Consider the following 16536-nt stretch of genomic DNA (forward strand, 5'->3'; position numbering starts at 1 on the left):
TCTTCAAAGTGGTAGGCATGTTGTGTAAATCAAATGATACAAACCCACAATTTTTTAAATTAAAATTCCAGATTGTAAGGCAACAAAATAGTAAAAATGCCAAGGGGGTGAATACTTACGCAAGCCACTGTATCATCTACTCTGCCTCATCACTCATTCTTTCCTCAGTTCACCTCATCCAGTTTCCAACTAAATCCAAAAACAACAACTACAAACATACATAGTACTACATTACATGTCACTATACATGGGCGGTGTGCATTTTCTGCTGGTGTATCCTGAGGTAGCTCCTCTCTGAGAACCTCTTCCCACAGTGTGTACAGGCAAACGGCCTCTCTCCCGTGTGGACCTTCAGGTGCATCTTTAGTTGGTGCTGGTGGGAGAACCTCTTCTCACACTGGGGGCAGCTGTAGGGTTTCTCCCCTGTGTGGACCCTCTGGTGCCTCTTCAGGTTTGACGAGTCCGAGAAACTGGCCCGGCACAGGTGGCAGCTAAACGGTTTCTCCCCTGTGTGCATCCTCTGGTGGATCTCCACCTGTTTGGGGAAACTGAAGGCTTTCCCACAGAATGAACACGGGAAGCGCTTCTCTTTGGCCCTGCCACCTTTGCTGATTCCGTCTCTGCTACTCTCATTTGTCAGTGGGCTTGTGTAGCCATTTAGTGTTGAGGCACTGGCATTGTCTGAGGTCTGGTTTAACATTAGGAGAGTGTGAGGACGAAGGCCAGGGAGTGTCTGTGTTGTCGCAGGGTCCATGTTCCAGTTGATAGATCCTATAGAAGGCAGGCTGAAGGCAGCACCTGTTAGGGAGTTAACCTGAGGTGCTATCAGTCTCTCTGAATTACAACTATAGGAGCAGGATGGAGCATCGCTAGCCGAGTCTGTGTCTGATCTCTCCCGCCGCATACCAACACCTCCCCATCCCCGTAGGCCAAATCGACGCCTCGCTCTGGTCTCAGCCAGTCTGTTGTCTTGGAGACTAAGTTTGGTTGTTGTTTTGCATTCAATTGTCTGGTTGTGGTTAACAGTGTTGTTCCCCAGCCCAGAGTTGAGGACACTGTCCCATCCCCTGGCCTCCACTAAGTCGCCTTTGGTCCTGGCCTGCTCGGTAATGATGTCCCCTGGACCCTTGGCTGCACCCATCTGGATCTGGGAGTCCAAGATGGCCACCCAGTCTCCTCTGTTAGCCTCCAGCCAACTACCTTAAGGAAGAAGTAAAAAAAACTTTACAAACATGGCAGAGAACTTTACATACATAGCAGAGAACTTTAAATATGGATTTTTTTGGCAATTAAGTTTGGTTGTTGTTTTGCATTCAATTGTCTGTTTCTGGTTGTGGTTAACAGTGTTGTTCCCCAGCCCAGAGTTGAGGACACTGACCCATCCCCTGGCCTCCACTAAGTCGGGAAAAAAGTATTTGATCCCCTGCTGATTTTGTACGTTTGCCCACTGACAAAGAAATGATCAGTCTATAATTTTAATGGTAGGTTTATTTGAACAGTGAGAGACAGAATAACAAAAAAATCCAGAAAAACGCACGTAAAAAATGTTATAAATTGATTTGCATTTTAATGAGGGAAATAAGTATTTGACCCCCTCTCAATCAGAAAGATTTCTGGCTCCCAGGTGTCTTTTATACAGGTAACGAGCTGAGATTAGGTCCCCCTGCTCAAGAAAGCACATATACATGCCTGTCTGAAGTTTGCCAATGAACATCTGAATGATTCAGAGGACAACTAGTGAAAGTATTGTGGTCAGATGAGACAAATGGAGCTCTTTGGCATCAACTCAACTCGCCGTGTTTGGAGGAAGAGGAATGCTGCCTATGACCCCAAGAACACCATCCCCACCGTCAAACATGGAGGTGAAAACATTATGCTTTGGGGGTGTTTTTCTGCTAAGGGGACAAGACAACTTCACTGCATCAAAGGGACGATGGACGGGGCCATGTACCGTCAAATCTTGGGTGAGAACCTCCTTCCCTCAGCCAGGGCATTGAAAATGGGTCATGGATGGGTATTCCAGCATGACAATGACCCAAAACACACGGCCAAGGCAACAAAGGAGTGGTTCAAGAAGAAGCACATTAAGGTCCTGGAGTGGCCTAGCCAGTATCCAGACCTTAATCCCATAGAAAATCTGTGGAGGGAGCTGAAGGTTCGAGTTGCCAAACGTCAGCCTCGAAACCTTAATGACTTGGAGAAGATCTGCAAAGAGGCGTGGGACAAAATCCCTCCTGAGATGTGTGCAAACATGGTGGCCAACTACAAGAAACGTCTGACCTCTGTGATTGCCACCAAGTACTAAGTCATGTTTTGCAGAGGGGTCAAATACTTATTTCCCTCATTAAAATGCAAATAAATTTATAACATTTTTGACATGTGTTTTTCTGGATTTTTTTAGTTGTTATTCTGTCTCTCACTGTCCAAATAAACCTACCATTAAAATTATACACTGATCATTTCTTTGTCAGTGCGCAAACTTTCAAAATCAGCAGGGGATCAAATACTTTTTTCCATCACTGTGCCTTGTCAAGTTCATACATTGTGTGTTTTTGTATGTAAACATAAGTTGTATTGATTTAATTTCACTATATCCAGGCGCATCACTATTCCCATTTTAGATCTATTACTGGTTGTTACAGTGCATTCGGAAAGTATTCAGACCCCTTCCCCACATTTTTACGTTACAACCTTATTCTAAAATTGATTAAATAAATGTTTTAACTTGTCAATCTACACACAAGACCCCATAATGACAAAGCCAAAACAGGTTTTTAGAAATAAAGACACCTTATTTACATAAGTATTCAGACCCTTTGCTATGACACTCGAAATTGAACTCCGGTGCATACTGTTTCCATTGATCATCCTTGATGTTTCTACAACTTGATTGGATTCCACCTGTGGTAAAAAAAATGGACATGATTTGGGAAGGCACACACCTGTCTGTATAAGGTCCCACAGTTGACAGTGAATGTCAGAGCAAAAACCAAGCCATGAGGTCGAAGGAGTTGTCCATAGAGCTCCGAGACAGGATTGTGTCGAGGTGAAGATCTGGGGAAGGGTACCACAAAATGTCTGCAGCATTGAAGGTCCCCAAGAACACAGTGGCCTCCATCATTCTTAAATGTAAGAAGTTTGGAACTACCAAAACTCTTCCTAGAGCTGGCCGCCTGTGCAAACTGAACAATCCGGGGAGAAGGGAGGTGACCAAGGGAGGTGACCAAGAACCTGATGGTCACTCTGACAAAGCCCCAGAGTTCCTCTGTGGAGATGGGAGAACCTTCCAGAAGGACAACCTTCTCTGAAGCACTCCATCAATCAGGCCTTTATGGTAGAGTGGCCAGACGGAAGCCACTCCTCAGTAAAAGGCACATGACAGCCCGCTTGGAGTTTGCCAAAAGGCACCGACAGGACTCTCAGACGATGAGAAACAAGATTCTCTGGTCTGATGAAACCAAGGACAACGACCCTAACCACACAGCCAAGATAACGCAGGAGTGGCTTCAGGACAAGTCTCAATGTCCTTGAGTGGCCCAGCCAGAGCCCGGACTTGAACCTAATCTAACATCTCAGAGACCTGTAAATAGCTGTGCAGCGACGATCCCCATCCACCTGACAGCGCTTGAGGATCTGCAGAGAAGAATGTGAGAAACTCCCCAAATACAGGTGTGCCAAGCTTGTAGCGTCATACCCAAGAAGACTTGAGGCTGTAATCACTGCCAAAGGTCCATCACCTAAGTACTGAATACTTACAGTACCAGTCAAAAGTTTGGACACACCTACTCATTCCAGGGTTTTTCTTTTATTTTTACATTGTAGAATAATAGTGAAGACATCAAAACTATGAAATAACACATGGAATCATAGTAACCAAAAAAGTGTTAGAAGAATCTAAAATCTAAAATATTTTGATTTGTTTAAGTAGCCACCCTTTGCCTTTGACAGCTTTGTACACTCTTGGCATTCTCTCAACCATCTTCACCTGGAATGCTTTTCTAACAGTCTTGAAGGAGTTTCCACACATGCTGAGCACCTGTTGGCTGCTTTTCCTTCACTCTGCGGTCCAACTCATCCCAAACCATCTCAATATGTTTAAGGTCGGGTCATCTGATGCAGCACTCCATCACTCTCCTTCTTGGTCAAATAGCCCTTACACAGCCTGGAGGTGTTTGTTGGGTCATTGTGCTGTAGAAAAACAAATGATAGTCCCACTGAGCCCAAACAGATGGGATGGTGTATCACTGCAGAATGCTGTGGTAGCCATGCTGGTTAAGTGTGCCTTGAATTCTAAATAAATCACTGACAGTATCACCAGAAAAGCACCCCCACACCATCATACCTCCTCCTCCATGCTTCAGTGGGAACCACACATGCGGAGATCATTCGTTCACCTACTCTGTGTCAAAGAATTTGGACTCATCAGATCAAAGGACAGATTTCCACCGGTCTAATGTCCATTTCTTGTGTTTCTTGGCACAAACAAGTCTGTTCTTCTTATTGGTGTCCTTTAGTAGTGTTTTCCTTACAGAAATTTGACGATGAAGGCCTAATTCAAGCAGTTGATGTTTGTTACTTGAACTCTGTAGCATTTATTTTGGCTGCAATCTGAAGTGCAGTTAATTGCCGATTTTCTGAGGCTAGTAACTAATGAACTTATCATCTGCAGTAGAGGTAACTCTGGGTCTTCCTTTCCTGTGGCGGTCCTCATGAGAGCCAGGTTCATCATAGCGCTTGATGGATATTGCGACTGCACTTGAAACTGACTTTCATGTCTTAAAGTAATGATTGGCTGTCGTTTCTCTTTGCTTATTTGAGCTGTTCTTGCCAAATTATGGAGTTGGTCTTTTACCAAATAGGGCTATCTTCTGTATACCACCCCTACCTTGTCACAACACAACTGATTGGCTCAAATGCATTAAGAAGGAAAGAAATTCCACATTAACTTTTAACAAGGCCTGTTAATTGCAATGCATTCCATTCCACCTCATGAAGCTGGTTGAGAGAATGCCAAGAGTGTGCAAAGCTGTCATCAAGGCAAAGGCTACTTTGAAGAATCTCAAATATAAAATATTTTCATTTGTTTAACACAATGTTATTTTATAGTTTTGATGTCTTCACTATTATTCTACAATGTAGAAAATAGTAAAAGTAAAACCTTGGAATGAGTAGGTGTGTCCAAACTTTTGACTGGTACTGTATGTAAATGTAATATTTGCTGTTGTTTTTTGTCAATACATATGCAAAAATTTCTAAACCTGTTTCTGCTTTGTCATTATGGGGTATTGTGTGTAGATTGAGAATTATTATTGTTTTAAATCAATTTTAGAACAAGGCTGTAACATAACGTGGAGAAAGTCAAGGGGTCTGAATACTTTCCGGATGCACTGTATATACAAGGTTATTAAAGTAAACTAATCAAACTATTTAGTAAACTGATTATAATTAAGAAACCCATTTGAAAAACAAACTATACTGAAACTATTATATTTGACTCCAAAACAAACTAAAATAAAATCCATTATGAATTATGTTCAGTTGTAGTTTTTTCAACCAAAAAATTGTGCTAAAATCTAACAGTTTAGGCTTTTTTTCCTAATGGAGTTTAAGCTTCTGAATCTGGCGGATCACGTTGAGATTTACTTTAATCTAAAGGTAGACTCAGCGAGATGACGTTTCCGTGAACAGCACCGCGGATATTGTTTGCGTTCCCCTGCTCAGATGTTACATGCATCAACCAATGGTTACGTACCACGTCAGACTGTGCAGTCGGGCACTAGATTGCTGTAACATGTCGATAGTGTTCCTCTGCTCAGACGTTGCATGCCAGATCTTACAACGCCTAGATGGGTATTATACATATCAGCTAACCACATCATATGGTAGAGCAGTCTGGTGCCCGACTGCAGTCTATGACGTGGCTCGCAACCATTGGTTGATTCATGAAACATCTGAGCAGGGGTACGCGACCATGATGTGGTTAGTTGGTAGGTAAAAAAAACCTATCCAGGTGTTGTAAGATCTGGCAGGTGTCAGCCATGCAAGATTTTGCTCTCACAGTCACACAGAGTATCTGAACATGGGTGCGCTTCATGCTGCTACAACTTGGTAGCTACGGGGCGAAAACAGCGTTGAAGTTTAGCCTCGCGCTCCAAAGCTCCTCGTCATTGAGGGAATTGACCCACTACTACTGTTTACTTGGTGCATCTGTCATCTCACTGAGTCTACCTTTAAACCTAATGACCTGACCCATCACCTTATGTATTACTGCCCCACAGTGGCAAGAAGTGACAACCCCAAAAACAGAAATTATAAGTGGCTCCTAGACTCCCACACACAGGCTACTTTCTGTCCCTAAAACAAAAAAATATAAAACGAAATATAAATGTTTTTATAAAACTTCAAAGTGAGTAAATCAGTTCTGAAAACTAATTGAAACTAAACTGAATTTCAAATAAATCTTAAAACTAATATAAATAAAAACACAAAACTATAATAACCTTGGTATGTAGGCTATATGTACTTCTTACCTTGCTCCCCCATCTTTAGTCCACTCAGCAGATCAATGCTCTCTGGTTCGTCTTCTATTGTCTCCTCTTTGACCAGCAGCAGATCAGGCTTCCCATCCTCCATGTCTACTGACTGTAAGAGATACAGAGTGAGAGGATGTTGGATCAAGACATCTGATATGAGCATCCTGCTATGGAACATCTTCTGATTGGGTAATGAGGGATTGCTATGAGTACTATGCAAACATGTTAGTTGATTTTGATTATTCATATTCTTTCATGGTTTTATCATTCAAAGACATGGTCCCACACTCAAGCCCAGGGCCAGTATCCACAAAAAGTCTCAGAGTAGGAGTGCTGATCTAGGATCTTGCCATATGATCTAAAAGGCTAAACTGATCCTAGATCAGCACTCCTACTCTGAGAGACTTTGTGGATACGGGCCCTGACCTAATACCATTCAGACAGTAGTTCACAGTGGGCTCACCTCAGTGAGACTGTGTGTGTTCCTGTGCTGCTCAACTGGTTCCTCTGTGGGTTCAGGAGGAGGTGTAGTCTGGTTGTCCTCCATGATCATGGTGCCCTCAGGGTTCCCCAGACCCTCCTCACAACCCTCCTCCTTCACCAGCAGCACCTCTGGACCCTCCTCCTGGATGAGAGAGGTGATACAGATTACACAGACATACACTCCCCAGGTACATACACACTTTCAATATGTGGGGACCATACTTGTGAACATTAGAACAAGTTAAATGTAGCTCTTTACACTTGTACCCGTATACAGGGTTAAAAATAGGAGATTTTGACTGATAAACGCCTAAACTGGAACGCTATACATGACTTCAGAGCTTAAGGTCTCCACTTCACAGCGCACTAATGGTTCTGACTGACAGCGGTTCTGAACTTGAACACCATGCGCGGCAAGAAGTTGACCCCATCCCTCCCGCTAATTGGGCAACTTTAGCCATTTTTTTGTTGTCTGAGCGAGGGAAATGCTATACATAAAGAGGACTTCATGCATTTTGCAAGATGCGATGTTGAGGATTATCATAAATACCGCTTTGATGTCATACAAGCCAAACACCCATTAGTCCAAATGTGCACTTCACATTTCCATATCATAAAACTCATGTAATATATACATCGTCAACGTTTCTGATCACTATGCTTGATGTACAATTACAAGATGACATGGCGTCATACCCTGGGTTCTTCTGACCAGCAATAACATCTGCTAAATATGTGTATGCGACCAATTATTTGTATTATTTTGAACAGAATGAGCCCGTTTGTTGTTTTAAGAAATTTGGCGGGGAACACCATCTGAATGAATTCTGTGCGCACTAAATGTATGATCTGCTTCTCTGAATTGCCTTGTGAAAGCCAAACACTAAGATCGTTTTTTGTTACTTAGCTAGTCATGTTGGCAATAGAACATGCTTTCAAATTATGCCCACCTGACCCAGACTGTGATTTAAATGGACCGTTTCTGGAATGCGTGAACAACAGTAATTGTGTGATGGCGGGGATGCAGGGCTGTGTTCCAAAGAAAACAACTTGGTCTAGTTCCTCAACAGCACAGCTAGTAGAGCTCAAAATAGCACCTAATAGTTGATTATTCTTTGAGTCATAAAAGTGCATTGAAATAACGTAGGAACTGCGCACACTTTGGAGAGGTGTGTGGCCACTTGGAGATACCAGTTAGACCTCCCACTCAAACCCTTGTCATTTTTTTTTGTTTTATGTTGCTCTTTCCCAACCTTTTCCAGGAATATTCTTCGTTACTGAATGTAATCAGAGTATTTTCAGATTTCGTTATTAACAAATGCGGCAAAAATTACAGTTAATAATAATAATAATTTTAAAAAAGCACTAATTAACAGTTAATGTTTGGATTCAGTCTTGTCAGATTAACAGTTTCATCCTCACCTTTATTCTAATTTTCCCATAATCTCCAAACGGATCCTTTTTTATTGCTACCATGGTTATGCATATAGATTCCATATTTCTTCTGTAAGAAACATTTAAATTCAGACCTATCCATATAGGCGAGGGGTGTCAAACTCATTCCATGAAGGGCCTGGTTTTAGTTTTTTCCTTTCAATTAAGACCTTGACAACCGGGGAGGGGGTCCTTACTAATTAGTGACCTTAATTCATCAATCAAGTACAAGGGAGGAGAGAAACCCCGCAGACACTCGGCCCTCCGTGGAATGAGTTTGACAAGTTATATAGGCCAATTCCCACGAGTGTAAGGGGTTAAGACTCACCCTATTAAAATGGTTGACGTAGTGGCACATGATCAAAGGCTACACGTTAGCTGTTCCCATTACATAAGCTTGCACATTTAGCCCTATGCTAACCTCACCAGGTGTCCGTGATTATTTCCGGTAACAAGTTCTGTATCAGCTTATGAACGATCTTAAACCTTTTCTCCACAAACCAATGGCATTTCTTAAAATAGGTCAACTTGGCCACCAGAGGGATACATTTAAAACTCTTGTTCCTCTTCACTTGGTATGTGTCAATATTGCATGATAATCGCATCCTTGACTAGTATACTTACGTTTTCGTATATATGACAAAATCCCACGTTTTTGCTCAATACGTTTCTCATACATCCATGTGCTTTTACGGGAAAAATATGTAGGTCTCTACAACATTTACGTTTGTCGTACATAGTAAAAAAAATAACGTTGAAGAGAGCCTTATGGACTTGTCAAATAGCTGTCATGTACGGTAGCCATCATTGCTTTTCAGCTGACAGAGCTAAAGCGGTTGACTCCTAAACGACTGCTCATTATCCGCGGGTTCGAGAACACCTTGCGTCAAGCATTTTTGTTAAGGGAAATACTGTTCACTGCTGGTCCACACACGTGACGAAGTGGATGATTATAATCATGCATATATAACATTGTAGATGTAACTGTGGGCCTACACGTCTATATAATTAAGCAATAAGGCCCGAGAGGGTGTGGTATATGTCCAATATACCACGGCTAAGGGCTGTTCTATTACAGGACGCAACGCAGAGTGCAACCTGTAATCCTACTCTATTATACTTCGTAATGCTCATTCAAGTCAAATAACACACGTGACGAAGAAGATTATAAAAATGCAAATAAAACGGTGTTGGGCTACATTTAGGTGTACATGTCTATGTAATATAGCCTATGCAATATGATTATTAGGCAATGGCAGTGTTTGTCTGCAAGGCAGAAGAAAGATAGTCATTCTTAATTGTCAAGTTGTTGGCTACTTCCCTTCAACACACTAACACATATAATTCTACATTTCAAAGGGGGGGGGGGGGGAATAATGTGAGATTCAAACCCTTGCCACAATCTGAAGATTGTGGCGCTAGGCACTCTACACACAGAGTAATTTGACCAGTCAGTTAAATACACGTGATATAGTTTCTTTGAATATCAGTACAGGATGTTATACTTCTGTTAAGGACTGTTCCATGAACATGTGTTGGAACACGGCCAACTACATTGACGATTTTTATTTGGCTGATACGAATTTGTTACAGGAAATAATCACAGCCATCTGGTGAGGTTATCATAGGGCTACATGTGCATGTAATGGGAACAGCTAACATGTAGCCTTTGATTACATGCTACTACTTCAAGGATTTGAATTTGCTGATACTTAAACTTCACCTTTAACGTCAACTTTTAATGTTCGCAAGTACGGCCCCAACGTGTTTACCCATCCCCAATACATTTGAGTCCTATACTGTAGTTACAGAATGACTTCCTTGTTCAACTCATCATGGACATAAATATGATGTTGTGGGTAAAGATAAGGCAGTTATGATAAGTCAAAAGTCAGACAAATGTGACTAAACTATTTTGACGTGTACAGTAGGTGTTTGTTTGTGGGTATGTGTAGATATATTTAGTAAGTGCATATTGGTGATAAAGTGCTGATGGGTGTATGCATAACAGGGCGAGATGTATACTAAAGAGTGAATGAAAGTCTTAGTATGAAAAGTCCCATTTTGTGTTTATTAAACATAACTTTTAAATAAACCGTATGAAAACCACACATACACATGATAAACTGCATAAATTCTCATTAAAAGTGTCTTGGGGGAAAAAAATTAAGTAGTTCAATGAACGTAATGAAATAGGCATTTGAATATCATATAGCCTACACAGTAGAAACACAATATGTGGCTTATACACAGTGTACAAAACATTAGGAACACCTGCTCTTTCCATAGCTTTCACCTGGTCAGTCTATGCCATGATCCCCCCTACTGAAGTCACCTGTTAAAATCACTTCAGATCAGTGTAGATGAAGGGGAGGAGACAGCTTAATAAGGAAGGATTTTAAGCCTTGAGGTAATTAAGACATGGATTGTGTGTGTGTGTGCCATTCAGAGGGTGAATGTGCAAGACAAAATATTTAAGTGCCTTTGAACAAACGGGGTATGGTAGGACATCCAGCCAACTTGACAACTGTGGGAAGCATTGGAGTCAGCATCCCTGTTGAACGCTTTCGACACCTTGTAGTGTCCATGCCTCAACAAATTGAAGCTGTTCTGAGAGGAATAGGGGGTGTAACTCGATAGTAGGAAGGTGTTCCTAATGTTTTGTACACTGAATGTATATCACACAATGTGTATTTATTGGCGATCCCCATTTAGCTGCTACCAAGTGAATGGTTTGTCCCAAATACATTGCTTTAAGTTTTTTAATACTTAGTACTAGCTTATTACTTGCCACTCATTCTAAAACTGACTGCAGTTCTTTAAGTGTTGCAGTGATTTCACCTGCTGTGGTAGCAGACATGTATAATGTTCAGTCATCAGCATGCTTTTATTCGCCACACAGCCAACTTTTTTCCGCCTTTTTCTTAATATCTCAAAAGGTATTGCCAGTATCAAATCCTAAACTTGTATTTCTACCAAACTACCTAGTAATCAATTTGGTCAAGTTCCGCCTACCGCGTAGTATGATTGACATGCATTACGCTCTTCAACTCTTGATGGTTGCTTTGCATAGTCCTGTAACCATCATCCCAGTTTCTAAACTTTGAGGCATGTCACTTCGCCCATCACTTCGCATAGCCCACCACTAAGTGTGCACTGTTTTCTTAACCACAACTGGATGGATCCATAAAGAATTACTGTGGGAATAAATATCACTGAATGACAAAAAAATTATGGAATAAAGTAGGCTAATGCAATTGAAGGCACGTACCAAATTGTTGCTTGATGAAACTCCCAAAGTCATCCAATCATGCTAATACATTTGAAGCAATAGCCTACCCAAATATGATTTGTATTTTATTCTTACTATAAAATACATGTGTGTTGACTGAATGGGGTGAGTTTAATGAACTTTTGACTTAATTCATTTGTACATAACAATTAAACTCTGCTAAGCATATTCTATTCCTTTGAAAATACATTTGATTAGTCTAATGTATGTTTTTGATGGTGTATATTCAATGGATTTATTAAGATAAACGCCCACCAGCATCTGCACACCACTATTACAACTTATCACCTGCATGCCGGCATGCGCACAGGAGTTATAAAAGGCGAATGCAGGCAAGAATGTGGTAAAAATGTGCTTGTTTGTAAGGGGGTCATATAAACACTGCCATATATATTTTTTTTTTTACAAGCAAAATACCATAAATCTGTGAAAGCAGTAAGACACACAGGCTTTACTCAGTAAAGACTGAAAAAAGGGGCCTAGACAACTGCCCTGAGGAATGCCCGACTACCTGGATGATGTTGGAGAGGCTTCCATTCAAGAACACCCTCCGTGTTCTGTTAGACATGTAACTCTCAATCCACGAATTAGCAGGGCATGTAAAGCCATAACATGCATTTTTCCAGCATCAAATTATGATCGATAATGTCAAAAGCTGCAGTGAAGTCTAACAAAACATCTCCCACAAGCTTCTTATTATCAATTTCTTCCAGCCAATCATCATTGCGTAAGTGCCGTACATGTTGAGTGCCCTTCCCTATAAGCATGCTGAAAGTCAGTTGTTAATTTGTTTATTGTGAAATAGAAAAAAATTGTGTTTTACCAGATACAATGCTAAAAGTTTACTAAGGGTTGGTAGCAAGTTGATTGGTCGGCTGTTTGAGTTTGTAAAGGGTGCTTTGCTATTCTTGGGTAGCGGAATTACTTTTGCTTCCCTCCAGGCCTGAGGGCACTTACTTTCCTGTAAGCTTAGATTGAAGAGATAGCAAATAGGAGTGTCAATATAGTCTGTTACCATCCTCAGTCATTTTGCATTGAAGTTGTCAGATGCAATATTCAAACCAGGAATATTCAACACTGAAATGTGTTACTTTCGCTACTCCAAATTAATCTGTGGATCTTTTCTGCTGACAACAATGAAAAGTAATCTTCGTCTTTAATGCAGGGTTTGCTCTAAACGTAATAAGCTATAACATGAACTGATTTCTAGTTTATAGAGTGGAATGGTTTTTCTGCTGGTGTATCCTAAGGTATCTCCTCTCTGAGAACCTCTTCCCACAGTGCGGACAGGCGAAAGGCCTTTCTCCCGTGTGGACCTTCAGGTGCCTCTTAAGGCTGCCAGCCTGGGTGAAGCGCATGTGACACTGGGGGCAGCTGTAGGGTTTCTCCCCTGTATGGACCCTCTGATGCCTTTTCAGGTCACTAGACTGGGTGAAGCGCATATGACACTGGGTACAGCTGAAGGGTTTCACCCCTCTGTGGACCCTCTGGTGCCTCTTCAGGTCACTAGATTGGGTGAAGCGCATGTGACACTGGATACAGCTGAATGGTTTAACCCCTTTGTGGACCCTCTGGTGGATATCCACACTCTGAGGGCTGCTGAAGCCTTTGTTACAGAACATGCAGAGGAACTGTTTCTCTTTACTACTACCTGATGTGGCACCCCCTCCCTGAGCCTGGGCTCTAGCACTGTCGTTTGAGTTCAATGCCTGATCGAAAAGGACGCGGCCATGTGAATCGGAAGGCCGCATCGACGTGGACACTGGGTCATGGTCCCCGAACGTGTATAAAGGCGAGTGGGTCGCAACATTTGAATTTGTCTCTAAGCTTTCCCTGTAATCTAAGAAATATCTTCCCTGTGAGTGTCTGTCTCCTAGGTGACTATCTGCATTCCATGTGGGAGAAATGTTGCCCTCCACTTTCACAGTTATGTCATTTACGACCAGACCCTCCACTTTCTTATCTAGGCACCCTTCAGAGTATACACTACTACTGTACTGGTTCCAGTACCCTCTAGACAGATCAGTCTGTGTCTCTAAACCCAAGAGCATGTTGCCAGGGTCCATCTGTGTAGAGTAAGAACAAAGCGTATCCTCACCGCCAGTGTCTAACACATCACCATCCTCACGGGAATGAACTGTCCTCTCGTTCTGGTGAAATACCGGTACATAGTCTGAGCCGGGAGCAGGACAGCCCAGTCTCCACAGCCCAAGTCTCTCTGGGTCTGATCTGTGGTCAGATCCTGTGTTTAAGAGCCTGTGTGTTACAGTTAAAGTCTTGGTGTCTGTCTCGGAATTGAGGACGGAGTTCAGCGTTCCACTGACCTCCATGATGCTGCATCGAGTCCTGGGTTGTGCTGGGGTGTTGGTGGGGTCCTCCGTGGCTACCTGGGGTGCTACAGTTGCTCCAGTCTGGATGTCTCTGCTGTGCCGCGGGTTCTCCTCTCCTTCAGGCCTCTCCTGCTTGACCCCAGGACCTGCCGCCTCTGCATCTGCAGACTGACACAAGAGAGGAGGTTATCGGTACATGAGTTAAATTGGATAACAAAGAGTATGTTTACATACACAGTAACAATTATATATTAAACTGATTATGTCAGTAGGCAGATTATGCAATAGTTATGGAAACACCTTACTCTGCTTATCTTAATCGCCTTAAGATCAAAATCGAAGTAAGCATACGCCGATTAAAAGACCTGGATTTCTGAGCAATCTTTTGAATTATCAGGACATGTAAACACCTTGATCTGTGCATATGCTAACACCAGCCAAGCGAGCCTCCCCCTTCCCCTATGGATAGTCAGATTAATATAATAGTTATATCAAAACGTTGACATGCTTTGCAAGAAAAACGATTTCCCTAATAATCCTGTTTACATGGACACATCTGAAAGGCTACCTTTCGGCACTCTGATAAATGTAGAAAATCGGCAATGAAAATATACATTTTATCACGTTATTTTTTTTTCACAATGTCGTAGGGAAGTCTCACAAGCTCCCCTATGGCAGATAAATAAGGATGTACATGTAAGCAAGTGAATAGCAGAGGGGAGCCTTTCTGAAATAAAAGAGCCACAGTTGATTTACAAATAGCACATTTTATGCAACACTATTACACTAACCTCTATCACGATAACGTGCTGGGTTGAGGTTTTACTCTCCTCATCAACAGTGATTGGTTGTTCATCGTTCCATGTGTCGTGTCCCACTGGCTTCACAAAGCTCCTGTGGCCTCCAGTGAGATGTCCTTCACCTGAGAGTGTGATTGGGGGAAAAGAGGTGGTTAGGTTAGGGGGGGTTAATATCTTCTGTTTATCAGGGGGAGCTGCAGCACCCCTACTTCCTGTGGTTATGTTGACACTGTCTAGAATTGGCAAGAATATAAGGTAACACTTCTCAATTTCTTGATATACCATTTATTGATTATGTATTATGTTCCATGTATCACATTGTTTTCATTGAGTAAATAATAGGAAATGCAGTAAATCAAAATGTTGGTTAGAATATGATAGTGTCTTTGCAAGATGGCTAAGTAAGACCCAATTCTGGGTAACACATCTGAACACGTGCAGAAGGGAACAGGGCGACATACAATGAGCTATATACAAGCATTTCGCTGCACCCGCAATAACATCTAAATATGTGTATGTGACCAATACAATTTGATATTAACTGCGACAGGCCGCGCAGCCTCAGACTTCTGCAAAATGTACCTCTTGCCATTCCTCTGTATCGGTCGAGTATCTTGACACTACTGGGACGAATGGCGAGAACGCGCTCTCGTATTGTCCTCTCTGCGCGCTCCCGTGCCACCTTCAGTTCCTGTAGCTGTAGTTTCCTCCGTAATGCCTTGTTCTCTTTCTGGCTTTGAGTTATTTCTAAACGAAACACTGCATAGTCGTCGTCTACGAGTTTACAGATCTCTGCCACTGCTGCATTCGCTAACACCTCCAAGATGGAGGCTATTTGAGTGTGAAAACCCATACAGTTAGCCATTGTTAGCGGCTAACTAGCGTTACCTAGATACATCTATCAACCAAGTCCCGTCTCCAATGCGAATTAAATACTGCCTGGTGTAAGTACCTGATGCTGTGCCGTTAAATTAGTCATATGTTTCAGTTCCATGGTGTTAATAAATGTCAAACTTGCTACCGCTATGAAACGGTTGTGACTAGATGGAGTACAGCTGCGGACGAGATGTACCATTGAACTACCGCGAGAGTTTGGACTGATGATGATGATGATGAGCCGGATATCGCTTAGATTTGCTCAAATTAAAAATCAAGATCACGCCAGCTTGTAGTCCTAAAACCTGGAAATATGTTACCTCTGGTTCTTTCAGCCAGCCCTGTGGGGAAAGGATAGGGGCCGAAAATAAGGTCTGAGGAAATAAACTATAATGTATCAAATTAATCGTCAGCGCACAGATACAATATAACCAAGCCAATTTGTCCTGCTAAATGCCAATGCAGCCTAAATGTGGTATTTCAAATAAACTCCCTATTGACCACCCGTTATCTGCACACAGTGGCGGTTCTAGCTTGTATGGCTTCCTGGGTGAACCCCCCCACCATTCTGCACAAAATGTTTATTCAGACAGTTGGAACGACACATAAATAATCATAGCATTTAAAACTATATCAATATACAAATATATACAAAAATAAGACTCATATCAAAAAGGAACAAAGAGAGATACAAATGTGTTGATTTGTCACTCGAGCGTCAATACATTACCCATCCCCGACACTGTCAACCAAGAGTTAAGACTAAACCAATTCACCTTGGGTGTGCA

At 42.0% G+C, this 16536-nt stretch overlaps 1 protein-coding gene across 1 annotated transcript; it reads right to left on the reverse strand.

Moving 5' to 3' along the window:
• Positions 1-65: 65 nt before the first annotated feature.
• LOC115201944 (zinc finger and SCAN domain-containing protein 2-like) lies at positions 66-16201 on the reverse strand. The gene is made up of 7 exons (XM_029765835.1): positions 15455-16201; positions 14864-14994; positions 14067-14240; positions 10268-10270; positions 6997-7158; positions 6531-6642; positions 66-1200 (listed from the first exon to the last, which is right to left on the reverse strand). Exons 1-7 carry the CDS (start codon positions 15735-15737, stop codon positions 242-244), a joined length of 1824 nt encoding a protein of 607 aa, XP_029621695.1. The 5' UTR covers positions 15738-16201; the 3' UTR covers positions 66-241.
• Positions 16202-16536: the final 335 nt, after the last annotated feature.

This window comes from Salmo trutta, chromosome 11 (genome assembly GCF_901001165.1).
Source record: "Salmo trutta chromosome 11, fSalTru1.1, whole genome shotgun sequence".
NCBI lineage: Eukaryota > Metazoa > Chordata > Actinopteri > Salmoniformes > Salmonidae > Salmo > Salmo trutta.